The sequence below is a fragment of the Trichosurus vulpecula genome, chromosome 9 (assembly GCF_011100635.1).
Source record: "Trichosurus vulpecula isolate mTriVul1 chromosome 9, mTriVul1.pri, whole genome shotgun sequence".
Classification (NCBI taxonomy): domain Eukaryota; kingdom Metazoa; phylum Chordata; class Mammalia; order Diprotodontia; family Phalangeridae; genus Trichosurus; species Trichosurus vulpecula.
In genome coordinates, this window is record NC_050581.1 from 202,083,314 (window position 1) to 202,101,575 (window position 18,262).

The window sequence follows — 18,262 nt, forward strand, 5'->3', positions numbered from 1 at the left end:
CCATTTAAAACAACCCCATGAGGCAGATTCTCCAGGTAGCTTCATTCTCATTTTACAGAGGAGACAATGCTCAGAGCCAGCCTTTCTCCTGCACAGACAGAACACAGACTCTTCCCAACTCCGAGTCCAGAGTTTGAGCAGTGGCATGCAGGATGGGAGTCAGTCAGTCAACAAGCATTTGTCAGTGGTTGCCAGCCATCCTTGCCTGTGGCCTTCTCACCCTGGAGTATTCTTCCACCATGCCAACAGCCTTCTCTCATTGGTGTGTTCTTGGGGCTCTTGGAGAGGGCACTGAGCTGGCCAGACTTGATTCCCCTCCTTGTTCTGCTTCTGACTTTCTGCATTTCCACACTGGTATCTCCCCCAACCCTGATTTGCTGCTCCCATTCACACATGGCTTTCTCTCATTAGAACTGAAGATCCTTGGGGGCAGCACATGGCCTTTTTGTTTGTCTCCATGTTCCCAGTGCATAACAGGATGTCTGGCATATAGAAAGCATTTAATAAATGGTTGTCACCCTTGTCTTGTCCACTAGTGCTAGAAATACAAAGAACAGTTCCTGCCCTCTGTGAGCTCATGGTCTGGAGAAGACAATGTGTGGCTTCACTTGGGAGGTGAGGGAAGAAGACAGATCACCAAAAAGCAGTGTGGATGTGGGGCCATTGGGCATTGGGATCTTCTTCAAGACGCAGAAAGAGAAGACATGGAGGGATGACAGCATAGAATAGAAAGGGCAAAGGAAGGCAGAGGTGTCATGGTATGGGGGAGGGGGTACTGAGCCTGCTCTACCCCAAACCTTTGGGAGCCAGCACTCCTGGGAGGCTATAGAGACTTGAAGCACCTGGAAACAGGACCAAACATAATTAGGAACTGTGTGTGTGGGATGAAGGGGTGAAAGAGGGAGACAGAGACAGAGACAGAGATGGAGAGACAGACAGAGACAAAGACAGAGAGAAAAAGGGAGACAGAGAGAAAAAGAGACAGAGACAAAGAGAGAGAATTAGAGACAGAGAAAGACATGGAAGCAGAGGAGAGATAGAGAGAAGGAGATGAAAGAGGGAGAAATAGAGAGAGAGATAGGTAGAGAAAGTGGAGGAAGAAATACAGAGACAGAGAGACAGAGACAAAGAGGTGGAGGGAGAGAAAAACAGTCACAATACAGAGAGGTAGAAGGCAGAGATAGGGGAGACAGACAGACAGACAGACAAAGAGACAGAGACAGAGAGAGAGAGAGAGAGAGGAGGGGGGGAGGGAGGGAGGGAGGGGAGAGAGAGAGAGAGAGAGAGAGAGAGAGAGAGAGAGAGAGAGAAGATGGGATGGGGGGAGGAAAGGAGAGGAGAAATTTAATGGAAACCATGAGGCACCTGGACCATAGGGAAATTCCCAGCTCAATGACAACCTCATAAATTTACTGTGAGTTGAGAGTTATCGAGCCCATGGGTTACCAAGGGAAATTTTCAGCTCAATACAAACATGCAAATCTATCAAAATTATTCCTCTATAATGAAAATAGAATTCTTAAAAATAATCCTCCCATGTAAGGCACACAATTACTTCTGAAAGGAGGAGAGCTGCATTCTGCTTCTTTTGGTCTCAGATGGGTTTTCCTGGACATGAGACAAGCAGACTTCCCAGCTCCTGATAGAGAAGAAAGGTTAGAAAACAGCTCCCAGCTGGCCCTTTGTGCTGGCCCAGGAGAGTGCCCCCCTTCCCCACCAGCTCCTTCTCTGCCCAGCTGCTATGCTCCCTGTGGCGCCATCCTCTAGAAGAGTCAGGCAGGATGATACCCAAAGCTTCTGCACCCCTGCTGACCCTGAGAGAGAAGAGTATGGTCTACAGAATGGCCCCTGCATGCTGTATCTGGGTCCCTGCCTGCTACCACCAGCCACATCAGGTCACCTGCTCCTGATTTCACTTAGAACAGCTTTCTTCCATTACAGTTTAAGCTCCTTGAGGGCAGAGATTGTTGTGTTTGTATCTTTGGATCTTCAGAACCCAGCACAGTGCCAGGCACATAATAGGTGCCTAATAAATGCTTGCTGCTGGATTGATTGGTCGATGGGATCCAAGCCACCTCCTTCTCCTCCAAACGCAAGCAATGGATTGCAGGACATTGAGATGGCCATATATTGAGAGTTGGGAAAGGCCTCAAAGGCTGTCCAGCCCAACCATCTTCTCTTCCAAATGAGGACCACAAAGTCCGTAGAGGCGACTTTACTTGGCCAAGGTCACCCAGGTGGTCAAGCCCCAAAGATGGGCCTGGAGAGTGGCTGCCTTGGTTCCATCTCAGCACACCCTCTCACATCATGCTGCCCTATTTGGAATAATCTAAGCCTGGCCTTTCTGAGGCTCAGTGTGGGCACTCAGCTTTGAGCAAGGGGGTTCTGCCCCAGAAAGAACAGAAGCTACTTCCTCAGTCCAATCTGCTAGACTCATTGGAGCCCATGATTTTGAATCCAAGGGGTCCTATTCCACCATGGTAGAAGCTCCTGAAATCCTGCAGACATTAGGATTCCCAGTGACCTCTTTCCAGGGATTCTGTCCTGCTAGAATGAGGCAAAGCATGGGCAGCTATTTTTCATCTCTCTCCCAGTCCAGATGAGTGGAAGGCATCAGTAGCTAACGTCAGTAGTACCAAGGAGACAGGCTGGTAACAGTTGCGAGTACGTTTGTAGGCAGATGGGATGGGCCCAGTGAAGCGTGGTCTTGTAGGAAGTGAGCTCCCCATGGGAGCGAGGGAGCAGAAAGAGGGATTAGCATTAATGAGAACTAGAAACACATCCTCTGTGACTGGAACAGAGGAGATATTGGGTAATGATGCTGAGGATTGAGGACCAGAGGAGAGGGGCTGAGGGAACTCACGTCACAATATCTCCAGCTTCTCGGTGATGGGAGTTTCCTAGAAAAGTACAAGGAAAGTAATGATATATTATAGATACACATACACACACACACACACGCACACACACACACACACACACACGTATGTCCATATAGGTATACGCGATATGCAATAATGAAATACATGACCTGGTAGTCAGGAGGCACAGGTCGACATGCCAGCCTCACCATTACCTGGCTGTGAGATCTTGGAGAAATCATTTTGCTTCTCTGGGCCTCAGTTTCCTCATCTGTAAAACCAGTGGGTTGGACTAGATGGTATTTCCCATTCCTTGCAGATGAGCATATGCTTCCATGAGTTAAGTGCGGGCAATCACTTCTGTCAATCAGTCAGTCCTCAAGCCTTTACTTCCCTGACTTCCTTGAAGACTCAGTTCACATCTCACCTCCCCTGCTCCCTCCAGCTGCTTGTGCCTCTCCTTCAAATGATCTTCCTTCTACTTGTACCTGTCTTATAGGTACCAAGACACGTCCAGGTTTCCCCCATTAGACTGGGAGCTCCTTGAAGGCAGGACTTACTATCCCCAGTGTTTAGTACAGTGCCTAGCAAGTAGCAGGCACTTAATAAATGCTTGTTGATTGATTGTCTGGATTAGGCTCCTACCGTATGCCAGGCAATCACTGAACCAAGGTATGAATCTTTCAACTACAGAAAATTACAAATAGTGGGCAGCTAGGTGGCACAGTGAGTAGACCACCAGCCCTGGAGTCAGGAGGACCTGAGTTCAAATCCAAGCTCAAACACTTGACACGCATACTACCTGTGTGACCTTGGGCAAGTCGCTTAACTCCAATTGCCCTCCTCCAAAAAAAAAGAAAAAGAAAATTACAAATAGGATCTTTTGTGGCCCAGAGAGGTCGCCATCTTCTTTGGTCAAGGGAGCTCTCAATGATGACACCAAAGATCCTTGAAGTATTGATTTCAGAGAACTCAAACATTTTCTTCAGCCTTTCCAGGCTGATTGAACATTACTGCCCTCCACACACTCTTCGATCTAGTCACACTGGACTTCTCGCTCTTTCTCATACATCTTATTCTGTCTCCCACCTCCATACCTTTGCCTAAGCTGTTCCCCTTGCCTGCAATGTACTCCCCCTCAGCACCACTCCATGGAATATCTAGTTTCCTTCACAGCTCAGCTCCTGCTATTGAAGTTGCTAGCTCCAAGCCCACGGATTTCTTTGTGTTTTCTTTTGTTTCATACGGGATGTTTCATTCTTGACTGTTTTCCTATTATGTCTCATACCACAGGGTACACAGCAGACATTTAACAAATGCTTTTTCATTGATTAATTTCACAGAGGCCTAGAAAAGAAAACACTCACCAAAAATTCCTTGATTTTGGTCTTGAGGAAATGAATCCACTATCATGGAGAACCAGATGCTAGCTACTCTTGGTAACAAATAACATAAGGACTAAAAATGGAAAAAAACATTCTGCCAGTCCAAGAATAGTTCCTAATAATTTCTATGAAAAATATGCAAATCACATGAAAGCTGATAATTCTGCCTTAATAGAGTTCAGAGGGACTGTCCTTGGAACCAGGAAGACCCGAGCTCAAACCCTGCTTTAGATCTTCACTGGGTTACTACAGCCAAGTTATTTCCTCTTTCTGGGTCTCAGTTTCCCTGTCTGTAAAATAGAAGTAATAGCGCTGACCTCACAGAGTTGTTGAGAAGATGCTTTATAAAGCTGTAAAGCGCTTTACAAACCCGGGATAATGATCGAAAATGATGGTGGTGGTGGTGGTGTCTGACCTCCCATTTTACAGATGAGAAAATCAAGGCCCAGGGAAGAGGAGGAAAGGGACTTGACCAATGGCACATAGGCAGTGAGAGTAGAGCAGCCTACAAATGCAGGTCCCCTGCCTCCAAGTACTTGGCTCTTTCCATTGGACTGCACTGTCTTCACTGTGGTTCAGTGAACATCTACTAAGCACCCACTGTTCGCAAATCACAGGTCCACAAGCAATGAAGACCTTCATCCTGGGTGCGCAGGGTAACTAGGGGGTGAGAAGGGCTTTTACATCCCAATCCATCAGCGTGCATCTATTCAACACTTCCTATGTGCCAGGCAGTGTGCTAAGTCCTGGGGCTCCGGTGGGCTGATTGAACAATTTCCATCAGATCTCTGGATGCTTCGTATCCTATTTTAATTTCCAAACCTCAGTTCAGTGTTCTGCAAAGCTCTGCCTGCTCAAATCCCCGAGATGCCCTCCTCCATTCTAAAGGAAGTCTGAAGAGATTAGATGGAGTTGTGAATTCCCCTCTGGCTCATTTCCTCTCTTCAAAGGGGTTTTCAGTGTTCTCCCCGAGGGAGGGATTCAAGGCATTTCTTTTGATCAGTGGAAGCAGCACCAAACCCTATGGGTAACAGATAATTAGTGAAAGCTTGAGTGGTTTAAATTCTGAAGTTTCTACATTTCTGCTGAAGAAGCCTCAGAAAGATTGATTTATTTATTTCGAGGAGATCAAAGGGCTCACACAGTTTACTTGGGGTTTGGAAATCATCTTGGAAACACTTACAGACCAGAATGTGGATGCATTTCTTGACAAAATTTGTAAAGGTCAAGATAGAGGAAAATGGTTTGTCTTTTAGTTTTAGTTGTTTTTTTTTTTTTTTTTTTTGAGAGGGAGAGGGACAAGAAAACTTGTCTCCAGCTGTATATAACTCCAGGTTCTGTCCCCACCCCACAAAGTCAGTAGTGGGAGTTTCCAAGAATGATTGGAGATGAACTTTGTCCCCTGGTAGACTAGTCAGAAGCTCCCTGCTCACAGGGTTGGCTTCATTTCCATCTTTTTAGTATCCTCACTACCCAAAACCATGTCTGGCACGCACGTGGCAAGCCCTCAACAAATGTTTGTTGAATGACTGAAAGGTTACATATTAGTAGGATATATGACCAATGATAGCTCAGAAATGCCCTCTATGTCCTTCTTCTTTCCCCAAAAGGCAGGCAAGCTGCCCACTGGTAATGGTGCTCATGTTTCTGGCTCTCTGGTTTGTATCCCAGAGCACCTCTCCTCTCCCCCCAGCAGTAATGAGGGTCTGCTCATCAGTGGCACTGTGGAAACCTGACCCTTGTACTTGGTGCAGAAAAGGGGATGGAGAGTAAGTGACTACTTGTCTGCACAGTAGGAAGCTGTCACATCAAGTGTATAGCCTGCTGTGCCCCAACACCTGCAGCTTTCTCCCCTCTGCAACTCCAAGCCACCCTCCAATGTAGGAGCATGTTTTCCTTGTCTAGCATTCGTGTTTTAGGGTTAGCTGAAAATCCAGAGGCCATTTGGGCATCAGGCCTATGCTCAGCTGAGAACCAGGGCATTGAATGGAAAGACAGAGAGAAATGAGCAGCAGCATCCCAGTCCAGTTGGCCAGGACTAGAGGCCTCCTTTACCACATCTCCTCACCCCGTTCCCCAACCCAGTTATCATCAATATTGACCCTCTTGGCCCAACACCAAGGCCTGCCCTCTCTCAGTCACTGCCCTTTGTTCCTTGGAAGCCTTGTTCAGCTGTTCTTTGTCTTCCAGCCTCTGTGACTTGCATATATCTATGTATGTGCCGTTTGTCTCCCTGTTAGAATGGAAGCTCCACGAGGGCAGGGCCAGCTGTACTTTTTCCATTGCACTCCCAGCATTTACCTCAAGGCACGGCACAAAGTAGACACTAAATAAATGTTTGCTGATTGACAGATTGAGTGTTCCTCATACTTTCCGCCTATCTTCTTGTGTTCATAGAAATGTGACTTTCTCTGGGAATCACTTCATCTCTGGTCAATCTCTCTTGAGGCTGATGCTTTGCTTTGTCTTGATCATCCCCCAACCTACCCTGGACCGCAAGGACATGTCAGCATTACCCTTGCTTTTATCCATTCTTTTCCCCGTGGTCTCTTCTGGGCTCTCCCTTTGGTTCTATCACTTCCCAGTCTCTCCTCCTTTGAGGTTCACTCCATGTATCTATTATCACCTGGTGATTTGGTGAAGCCATCTGCCATGCTCTGGGTCAAGCTCCCTTTTAAAAAATGTAGTTGACACCTTTTGTTTTCATATCAGTTTCCTTCCTATTTCCCTCCTTCCTCTCTCACCCACTTTAACAAAAGATCTTTTTTTTTTTTTTCAAAAAGAGAGGAAAGAAGGAAAAGTAGTTCAGGAACATGAGTCAACCCATCAGCCAAGCCTGACAATGGAGTCTCTATTCATAGAGAAGTCTTCCTGAGGAGTTCACCAAGTGCCTTATAGTCTCTTCTCCACCCCAGCCATTCTCTCCTGAGGAGCTCACCAACCACCTCAGTCTTCTTTTCAACTCAAAGCCAAACCACCTATATTCATAAGTGGGGCCTTCCATAGACATGTTCCATAGATGTCCCCTCCAACAACCAAGTCCTCCAGTTCATCAGCTGCCTCAGTTCCCACAAGCTGCATCTCTGGTCCACCTCAGCCACTAACAGCTGTGTCCATCCCTTAGGCCTTACCATCGTATGAAACTTCAAGATCATGAAGTCTGAAATTCTCCTATTTGAGCATAATCCCCAGTCCATCCATCTGTGCTTCTCCCTCTCTCCTCCTAAACCCATTCTTTGCCCTCATTGCAATATCCAGTCCCCTCCTCTGTTCTGGCCTCACTTTCCTCTACTCCTGTCTTGATTCCATAGCTTACCAGCTTATCCATGAGTCCTTGTCCTAATATTTTCTTCTAATTCTTGTCTTTCTATTTCTCAACCTTGGGGTCAACAATAAGCTTGTTGGCATTAAGCATCCAAGTAACACTTTACCTAATTTTGCTGTACTGCTCTCTTCTTCTTCTTCTTTCTCTTTTAACCTTTTCTTAATAAGGGGTGAAAGGAGAGAGACTGATTGGGAGATGGAGGAGGAAGAAAATCAAATCAATAGAAAGTGTCTTTAAAGGGCCTGGTGTGTTTCCAGTGAGCTCACTGCTGCTTTGCTTTAATTCCTGATTCTGGACAGGTGGTCTCCACAGGAGACCCTGTGACCCCTTCCATGGCTCGGGGTTTGCTTATACCAAGCTTGGCTCAGCTAAAAACCTCCCACTGCTCTTCAGAACAATTAATGCTTAACTCTTAGTAGATCATTAGATCTCAGCTCCCAAAACCATAACCCTGGTGATGGGGGGGGGGGGAGGGGGGGATAATGGTGGTTAATTGGCTTGTCTTCCTCTTAAGGTGCTAGGACCCAGCTCAACTAGAATCCCCTGGGGGGATGCTGCTAGGGACTTGGAACTCAGTCTTAACCATCTTGTCCCAGGGATGTCCTGATCCAGAAGGGCCCAGATCCAGTTCACTCTCTCCCTGGGTGAGAGAGTGCCCCCCTAGGTGACAGAAGCCCTTAAGTGAAGTCTGCCCACATGCTGCCAAGGATTTAAGGTCCCCATGCTTGCTAACCTGATTGTCAGGGGAAAGCTAGGAGCCCTCAGAGCTGGAGGCACCAGTGTGAGCTGATGCCTCTGCCCACTCCTGGCTTATTCAGGGCTCCTGGGAGTTTCCCCAGTGGTGATGCTGACCAGGGGGATCCTGGAGGAAGAACAACAACCATGGCATGCCCAAAAGGGGGCTGCCTCCCAGAGCAGGTAAGAAGAACTTGCATATGTACTTTGTGTGGGCATTCACATGTGGGTGGCCATGGGAAAATATGATTCATTTGTACAGCTCTCCGACACTTTAAATGATCTATTTGAAAAGGCTCCATTCCAGTTGCAGACTCATAAAGAAAACCATTGTGGAGTAGACCTGCCTGTGTAGAACATGCACAGAGTAGGTACCAGTGTTTGTTACTAGGCTAGCCCTTCAGATACAAGGGAGCTCCATCTTCTCATCCAGTAGTATTCTTGTCCATATTCAAGAGGCAAGATGTCTCATCCTGCTGGATGGAGACCTTCCTCTAGGTCTTTAAGCATCCTATGCCCATCAGGACAGCTCTCAGACTATCCACCTTACTTTGATCTCACTGAATACTTGATCACCTCCTTGTCTATATCTCCTGGTTACCTTTACATGGCTTGTCACAGCAAGTCATCTGCAGTAACATGGACAGCATATTTACATCCATCTGCAACTCAACTCCTTATGATATGGCTCTGACTATGTTGCTTCCCTGAACCTGTTCTCTGTAAGGTTACCAAGAATCTCTCAAAAACTTGATTTATGGGCCTTTTCTCAGTCCTTGTCTTCCCAAACCTTCCTATAGTTTTCAGTGCTACTGTTTGCTCCTTTTTCCCTCTGGACACTATCCTTCCTTGGCTTCCATGACACCATTTTCTCCCAGTTCTTCTATCTATCTGACTGTTGTTTCTCCATGTCCTTTGCTGGATCACCATTCTTCTCATTCCTCCAAAATTGGGAGTGTCCCCCAGGGCTCTGTCCTGGGTCTCTTCTCTCTTCCACCATCATTTCTATATGCATGATTCCCAAATCCATATGTCAAGCCCTAAGCTCTCTTCTAAGCTCCAGCTGCCTGCTGGACATCTCCTTGGATGTCCCACAGACATCTTAAACTCAGTATCTCTAAATCAGAAATCATTACTTTCCCCTTAAGTCAGACCCTCTTTCAAGCTTATTTTTGTTGAGGGCCCCATCACAAAATCTGCCTTCATGTGTTGGCAGTGAATTCAGCCCCAATGCCATGGTTTCCTGAAGACCCCAGGGATAGGCTATGGATGAGATGGGAAAGGGGGTGAGCTCTTAAAATCCTCTTTTCATAGAATCCTTTGTCCACCAAATTAACTCTCTAAGAGGTGCCAGAATCAAGGCTTGCTCCCATTTGTTGGCATTGTCCAATCCTGCTCTGGTCCTTATCCCATTATGGGGGACTTCTACCATCTTTCTTTAAGACCTCCAAGAAGCAAGACACAAATGGATTTGGGAGTTGCCTGAGTAAGGTGACAAGTGACTATTATCTCTTCAGAAATTCACTTGTTGGATAAAGAAAGGTCACCTTTCTTGGAAGTTAACTAACTCTGTGACTTTGGGCAAATCTCTTCACCTTTCTAACCCTTAGCTTCCCCATATCAAAATTTGAAGAGATTAGTACTTGACCTTCTAAGCTATGAGGGTTGTCACAGGTAACATGCCTTATAAACTCAAAAGCACCATCGATGAGCCATTGTTGTGATCGTTCATAGCAATCACTTGTGTCCATAGGATGATTTAAGCTTTCCAAAGCATTTTTCCCCTCACAACAACCCTGTGAGGTAGGAACAAGAAGTATTATTTATATCCATTTTGAAGATGAGAAAACTGAGAGACTGTGTAGGGTCACCCAGATAAATGAATGGCAAGGGTGAAATTTGAACCTGAGCCTCTTCAGTCTAAGTATTGTGCTCTATCCTCTATGCCATGCTGAAGATTTTCTGCCTAGGTTATTCTGGAACAGTGTACCACTTGTACAAGAAAAGCTGGGACCTGAAAGAAATGTGGAAAGTTAAGTGAAAAATGGCCAGAAGTCTGGCCAGTGGTCACTTACCAAGGTCTCCTCCTTCTTCTTTCCTACGCCAAAGCAGAGTCATTCATCTGAGGAAGGGGCCAGTCTAGCTAAAAGAGAGTTTAAGTTTAAGTATAGCCCTTAGTCAGATCCCTGCTTGGCCATGGACTCTAGGGGTTACAATATAAATGAATCCTTTTTAAATTCCCTGTGTGAGTTAATAGACAATGACAAGGGGCAGCCAGGTACTCTTTCTTGACCCAAACATGGTGGTGAAAGAGTGGACACCCCCTGCTGCTGTACCCCCCCCCCATGACCCCTTCAGCCTGTCTTCCTTGTTTGTAAATTGGGAATGATAATATCTGTAGTACTTACCCCATTTGGGAGACTGGAGGTGGAGGTGATAATAGCTGACATTTATACCCACCCTCAAGGAACTTACCTTCTTCTGGGGGGTAAGGAACAGCTTGTTGTAGGGGAAATGCTCTGGCTTTGAAGTCAGAGGGCTCAAATCTAAATCCTTGCCACCTGTATGACTTAGACCTCTCTGGTCCTCAGTTTCCTCATCTGAAGAGTGAAGGGGTTGAACTCAATGACCTCTGAGCTCCCTCCTAGCTTTAAATCTTGCAACTACACGTGCAAATAAATAGAAATATACAAAACCCATGGAAGAAAGAGGACAAATGTGAGCATTATTAGAGAGACAGAATTAATAAGACTTAACAATAGATTGTCCAGAGATGGAAGGTACTTAAGGGCCATTGATGCCACAGTCCCCTCATTTCATAGATGGGGAAACTGAAGCCAAGGGAGGTTGAGTGACTTGCCCAAGGTCACATAGGTAATAATTACCAGAGGTGGGACTTAAAGCTGGATCCTAAAGGAAAATGAAAAATGGAGGACAGGTCAAGGTGGTGGAGAAAAGCCAAGAAGTTGCCTGAGCTCTCCCCAGTTTCCCTTGGAAACAACATTAAATCAAGCCTTTAAATGGATTCCAGGGTGAAAGAATCTACAAAAAGCTGGAATGAAGCAATTTTCCAGCTTCAGATAATGTAGAACGACTTCAGGAAAAGTCTGCCTCACTTGAATAAAAGCAGGGTGAAGCTCAGTGCAGGCAGTGTCTGGGCAAGCCAATGAGAAACTCTTAGCCACAGCACAGAATAGCAAGTGAGTCCCCTCAGGCCTGGCTCAGCAGGCTAGTGATACAGAAGACCAGCTGTGAGGCCTCCAGTCCCAGTGAAAAAGGCAAACTGCCAGCCCCAGGACCCCTGGCATAACAAGCACAACTAGATCAAGCCACCCCAATGCAGTGGGCAAGCCTCCAGCACCTGGGTCCCTGGCATAGAAAGCGAGTGACCAAGCCCCTGACCCCTAGCACAAGAAGCTTGAGATAGTGAAGCCTGTGCCCCAGAAGTAGAGCTGAACTTGAAAAGTCACAAAATCAGCTTAAAAATGAGAAAAAAGAAAGAAAAAGGAGCCCTGACCATGGAAAGCTATTATGGAAACAAGGAAGATCAAACACAACTCAGAAGAGGATAACAATGTCAAAACGTCTATGTGTGAAGCCTCAAGGGGGAATATGAATTGGTCTGAAACCCAGAAAGCCTTCTTGGAAGATCTCAAGAAGGATTTTTAAAATCAGAGAGGTAGAAGAAAATTTGGGAAAAGAAATGAGAGTTATGCAAGAGAGAGTCAACAGCTTAGAAAAGGAAGGACAAAAGTTGACTGAAGAAAACAATTCCTTTAAAAATACAATTGGCCAAATTGGAGGGGGTGGGGGAAGAAATCCACTGAAGAAAACAACTCTGTATAAAGCAGAATTGGCCAAATGGAAAAGGATGTACAAAAGCTAACTGAAAAAAATAATTCCTTAAAAATTATAGTGGGCAAATGGAAGCTAAGGACTCTATGAGACATCAAGAATCAGTCAGACAAAATGAAAAATTAAAAAAACAGAAAAAAATGCAAAATACCTCATGGGAAATACAACTAATCTGGAAGGCAGATCTAGGGCAGAGAATTTGAGAATTATTGGACTGCCCAAAAGCCATGGGCAAGAAAAGAACCGCGGCAGTATCTTTAAAGAAATTGTCAAGGAAAACTTCCCTGGTATCCCAGAACCAGAGGGTAGAATAGTAATTAAAAGACTCTACCAATCATTTTAGATAATATTGTAGCCAAACTCCAGAATTATCAGGTCAAACAGCCAAAAAGAAACAACTCAAACATCAAGGAACAACAGCCAGGATTACACAGGACTTGGCAACTTCCACGTTAAAAAATCAGAGGGCTTGGAATACAATATCCTGGAAGTCAAAGGAGCTTAGATTACAATCAAGAATTAACTGCCCAGCAAAATTGTGCATAATCTTTCAGGGGAAAAGATGGATTTTCAACAAAATAGGGAACTTTCAGACTTTCCTGATGAAAAGACCAGAGCTGAACTGAAAATCTGATTTTCAAATATCAGACTTAAGAGAAACATTTTTTTTAACTAGGTAAAAGATACCATTCTCTGCCTCACTGCTCACCTTGCTTTAATCACTGAATGGGTGTTACCTCATTCAAACTGAGACCTGTTAAAGACCTTAGCTTTAAAAAGCCAAGATCTCCAGTTGTTCTGATCTACCTCTTGCCAAAAATGAGGCTGGTGACTTTGCACAGCCCTCCCTCACTTAAATCCAATTCTTTTGCATGTCATACATCACCTCCCTGAGGTCATGGTCCTCTTCAAGAACAAAGGATAAGACAATAACAATCATAGCAAACATTAAATCCTGAATGAGTCCTGAGTTCAAATCACCCCCAAGATAAAATACAAAATCCTGTTTGCATTCATAGCCCTTCCTAACATGGCCCCTCCTATCTTTCCAGGCTTCTTACACTCCCAGTACTCTGGGATCCAGTGCCCTTGGCTCCTGGCTCCACCTCCCCAACTCCAGGCATCTTCATCGTCTCTGGATGTCACTGCCTACTATGTGTGCTCCTTGTGAATAGAAATGGGTTTTGTTTGTTTTGCCTTTCATTGTATTCCCAGAGCTTAGCACAGTGCCTGGCACATAGTAGGGGCTGAATTAATGCTTACTGAGTTGGCCCATTCAGACCACAACCCTCCTTCCCAGGATGGTATCAGAGTATTGCCTGAGGCTCCAGGATCACATAGCTACGATTAGAGGCAAAATTTGAATCCAGTGCTTCCTCCTTCCCAGTGAAATAATCTGTTGCTGCCTCTGTCCAGTGCTGGGGCTGCAGAGACAAACATGGAAACAGTCCCTTTCCCCAAACAGCCCACCCTCAATACGGGACCGATAAGGAAACAGACGAGTGTGTACAAAAGGCTTTCAGGGAGGTGAGTGCTTGGGTACAGCTTCTTGGAGGAAGGGAGACCTGAGCTGAGAAACAAGATACATATGTATCAATGTGTGCACAGTGTGGACACAATTATAGCTGCGTGTGAGATTTATAATATGTATCATGGATATTATGTGTCATCTAATACAGTTGTGACATACAATGTATAATATATGTTGCCCTGTGTGTCTACTTTTAAAAAAGCTTTATTACTGACTTCTGATTTTACATCACAGTCACTTCTGTAAAGACCTCCCACCCCCTCCCCCATCCTATTTGAATCCTGCCTGGGAAGTGAGAAAGCAGCGAAGCAAACACCCAGCAGAGTAGTGACCCCTCCCCCAACAGTGCATGCCACATTCAGCCCCAGGAACCCCCCACCTCTCTGTGGAAGGCAGGGAGGCATACTTCCGCATCTGTTCTCCGGAACCATTGATGTTTTGGGTTGGTTTGTTTTAATTCTCAGAGCTGAGTTTCTTTTTCCTGGTCTTCTCTGTTCTGTCAGTTTTAGAAAATTAGATGAAAGGGAATTACTGATCAGTCCAATTTTAGCCTGATGTCAGTTAGATGAAGCCCAATGTGCTTCCCATTGTTCCCTTGTGAAGTGGCCTCAGTGGGTCCTGGACACCTAGGAGGTGAGCTGTGGCCTTGGAGGCCCCATCACGGGGCTGGAGTCCAACCTGAGGTCCCCACCCTTCCCATTTCACCTTTTGAGTCCATGCCCCAGCCCCTTGTGCTGACGAAACCTTCAGCTTTAGACCTAGGCTCTCCAAAGCCCCCGGTCATCTATCCCTTCTACCCTACCCTAGACCCAGGAAAAGCCAAGAGGAAGATTCAGAAAGTGAAGGGAGGGCTGAGGCGGGACTGGTTTATGTAAGGAGAGATGAACATCCCCAGGTCTGGCCTCTCACATGTGCATTCAGCAAGCATTGACTAGGCTGCTTATTTTGCCTCACTTTATGCTGGGCGCTGGGGATCCCCAGATGGAATTGCTGAGGTCCCTGCCCTCCCAAGGCTTACAGTCTATCCAAAGGAGAATACAAGTACACAGATAAGCCAATACAAGATTAGATTATGGTGAGGAAAGGAGCCCGGGAGGGAGCTTGGGACAGCCCTGCCTGCTGAAATCAGAAACCAGGGGTGGATCCCTTCCCTCAGTCTGGGTCCTGTAACGGAAGGGATCAGCAGCTCTGTGAAGAGACCCCTCACCACCTGGTGGCCTCAGTCATCATTTCTCCCCACCTGTTTGTTTTCAGGATATCAAGTCCCCTCCCCTCCAGCTGCTGCCACAGCAGCCTCCCGATGGGGGTGGGGGAGAGCTGCTCAACTGGGCTTCCCTCCTACCCACAATCCCATTACCTCAATTCACCCCAAACGTCTAAGAGAGGCTGAAGAAACTGACAGTGAGCAAGTGAGCAGCTTAGTGGAAACCAAAGCATTTTATGAATAAAAGCAAGGCTCATGTGTGCATGTGCATGTGTACAAATGTCTGTGTCTATACATAGGCACTTGTGACATCAGCAGCAACTGAGGAAATTCCCTCTTCCAACACGAGGCAAAATTTCCTTTGCAATTTTGGGTCATAGAGATTCACTTAAAGTGACAGGCCCAGAGTTATACAGCCAGTCAAAGGCAGGATTTGAACCCAGGTCTTCCTATTCCAAGGCCAGCTCTCTCATCCACCATACCGCACTTCCTCTGAGGGGGTGGGGTGGGGAGATGGGGGAAGGGGAGAGGCACAATGATTTTCGGGGACACTTTGTCTCTATGAAGTGCACACACATATACACAAACACCCGTGTATATAATAATTATGAAAGGTGACATTTCCGTAGCACATTAAGGTTTGCCAAGTGTTTTACACACATCATCATCTCGTTTGGTCCTCCCAACAACCTGGCCAGAGAAGTGTTGTTAGTATGCCATTTTACAGATGAAACAGACACCAAAGCAAAGTTAAGTGACCAGCCCAGGATTACATAGTTACTAAGGTCTGAGGCTGGGTTCAAACTTGGGCTTCCCTAACTCCAAGGTCAGCTCTAACCATTGTGCAAAAATGCCTCGGATGATTTCCCTAGGTTAGGGAGCTCTTGGTATAGAGATTCCCTCCACTGCTGCATATGCATGCACACACACTCACACACACACACACCCCACACACATATCCTTTTATATGTACACACATAGATATGTAGCAGAATATATATGTAATATATAATTACCTTTTTAGATCTATATTAGGGCTTAGTGGAATGGCTGTGCTAACCTCTAGAGATGCTGAACAAAGCAGTTAGGATCTTTCCCAGGTCCCCAAATAGAGTTTGAACAAGGGTAGAACAGCTAGGGCTTGGCTTTGCCTTAGGGCACTGATTTTCCCGGGCACCCCAATTTAGAGGACTCCGATAATGCTCTTAGTACTTCAGCAGCTGCATAGAAATGGCAGGACTTCTTACATACTTAGCAACCACCAACAGTCAATGAATAGAGTCAGGCTATGAAGCTACCAGCTGGTGATGTGGGGGTGAGCTCCTTCACTCCCACTGCCTCACTTGGCAGCAGCTTTCGTGGTACTGTGATCTCACAGTGCTCAGCACCCCACTCCCAGGGGACAGCGCTTCAGCAAACAGCCCTGGGGAGTGAGTGGTTCCTCCAGGCCACCAGCTGGGAGAGGGGCTGTCAGGACTGCTCCCAGGGCCCCAGGTATCTGCTTATAGTTCTGCTAACACAAGGGTGTTCATATAAGATCCCCAAATCCTGAAACAGTGGCTCCAAGGAGAGATTCAATAACACAGTCTCTGGTAAATCAGCATTCCCAGCTGTGCGTGATTCAGCTGGAGGAAGTTCATCAAAGGCAGTCAGCAGTGATCTCAACATTCTCCCCATTTCCCTTCTTCCTACAGATTTTTAAAACTATTGCCAATGATGAGGCTGCCCAGGGCCAAGGAAGCCGGAGGCTGATCAGCTTCTCTCTCTCAGGTATGGTGCTGCTGATGTGGGAGCCAGGGTAAGAAAGTCCAGCGGCAGCCAGGAGTCTTGCACCTCAGTCCCAGCTGTGGCCTGACTCACTGTGGGCCTTCAGAGAAGTCACTGTCCCAATCTGGGCCTCTGGTGCACTCTCCTTGGGGAACAGGGAGAGCCTTCACACCTCTGAGCATCAGATGGGATAATCTCTGGGAAAGTGTTTTCTTTCTATCAGGAAAGACAGACAACCCTTGGGTCTTTCCCAGATAGGGGTGGAGGGGTGACAATGAGGGCAATTAGTTACATGTGAGAGGAGTGCTCAAGGTTCTTGCTCATTCATGGGCCTTCATCATCAGGAGGGGAAGCACTGGACCCCCCCCCCCCGACTCTCTTGGGCCCTTAACGCCACGTGGGGCAAAGACATGCAGGAGAAGACTGAGCACCCTGGGGTGTGTCAGGCTGCCTCCTCCTCTGCCAGCAGTAAGAAGAATGTGTCCTTTCCTTTTTAAGCAAGAGGCCACTCAGGAGGACATTTTAAGAACCTCTGATGAGTCTGCCAGAGCCTGGCTCCCAAAGCAGAGTTAGAGATAGTTTATTGTTTTAATTCAAATTTGAAAGCACATGGGATCAAGCATCTCTCCTGGATGGCAGCCATTTTTGACCAGGGAGGGGATCCATTTTCCCAAGATCACAACAACTGACGCTTCAGTAGCACAGCTATTGTGTTTACAAAGCGCATTGGGGACGCTATAGAATTCGATCCTGATGATGATTGGTGTTATAGACAGTATTATTCCCATTTTACAAATGAGGAAACTGAGACTTGGAGAAATTACATGATGGTCATGTAAGAGGCAGGCCTTGAATTTGTCTTCCTGACTTAATGAACTGCTAAGCCATATTGCACATTGTGTGGAATATTATTTCCATGACAGAAGCCAGCCTCCAGAGCTCTGAAATCCCAGCTGTTATGTTAAGTTTGGCATTAATGCTCTATGAGAAAGACCCTGGGGTTTCAGTGTCTCCTTTTTTGTCCAAGAAGAAGGTTGTGGGGACAGACCCCCCTTTTCCCAGGCCCTCAACTTTTTAAGGGCAAATGTTGATGACTCAGACCACAATAGACAAAATGAGGAGGAGAAGGAAGAAGTAGGAAATGATTAAACCAGAGAGTGGGTCATTAGTTACCCCGGGATCATCGACACTTGGCTGCAGTGACTTCAAGCATAACCAATGCATCAGCAGAGACACTCAAAGCACCCTCATGTGTTCTGATGATTGCGTAAGTGCGTCCTAAGTATCCTTTGCTGCAGGAGAGGAGAAAGGGAGAAGAGAGGAGAGAAAAAAGGGAGGGGAGAAGAGGGAGAAGAGTGGAGGGGGAAACATTCACTCATTGCCTGCATCAACCCCCTACTGACTCTGGTACCTTTCTCCTTCTGGAATAGTCTTTCCCTTATTCCCTACCACCAGTCACCATCAGGAAACCCCTGATCTGGGCCAGGCTTTGTGCATGCAGGTGCCAAAAATCCAAAGACAAACCCGAAGCTATCTCCTCCCCTATACTCAGGTAGTGCTGGATTGGGAGTCAAAAGACCTGGTCTCCAAATTTGCCTT

General features: G+C 46.3%; 1 protein-coding gene across 1 annotated transcript in view; it reads left to right on the plus strand.

The window, feature by feature from the left end:
- HECW1 (HECT, C2 and WW domain containing E3 ubiquitin protein ligase 1) overlaps positions 1-18,262 on the plus strand; it is a 163,876-nt gene that overhangs the window by 51,146 nt on the left and 94,468 nt on the right. The window contains exon 4 of the mRNA XM_036739447.1: positions 16,591-16,666. Within this exon, the coding sequence (XP_036595342.1) occupies positions 16,591-16,666 (76 nt within the window). The remainder of the gene's footprint in view (positions 1-16,590; positions 16,667-18,262) is intronic.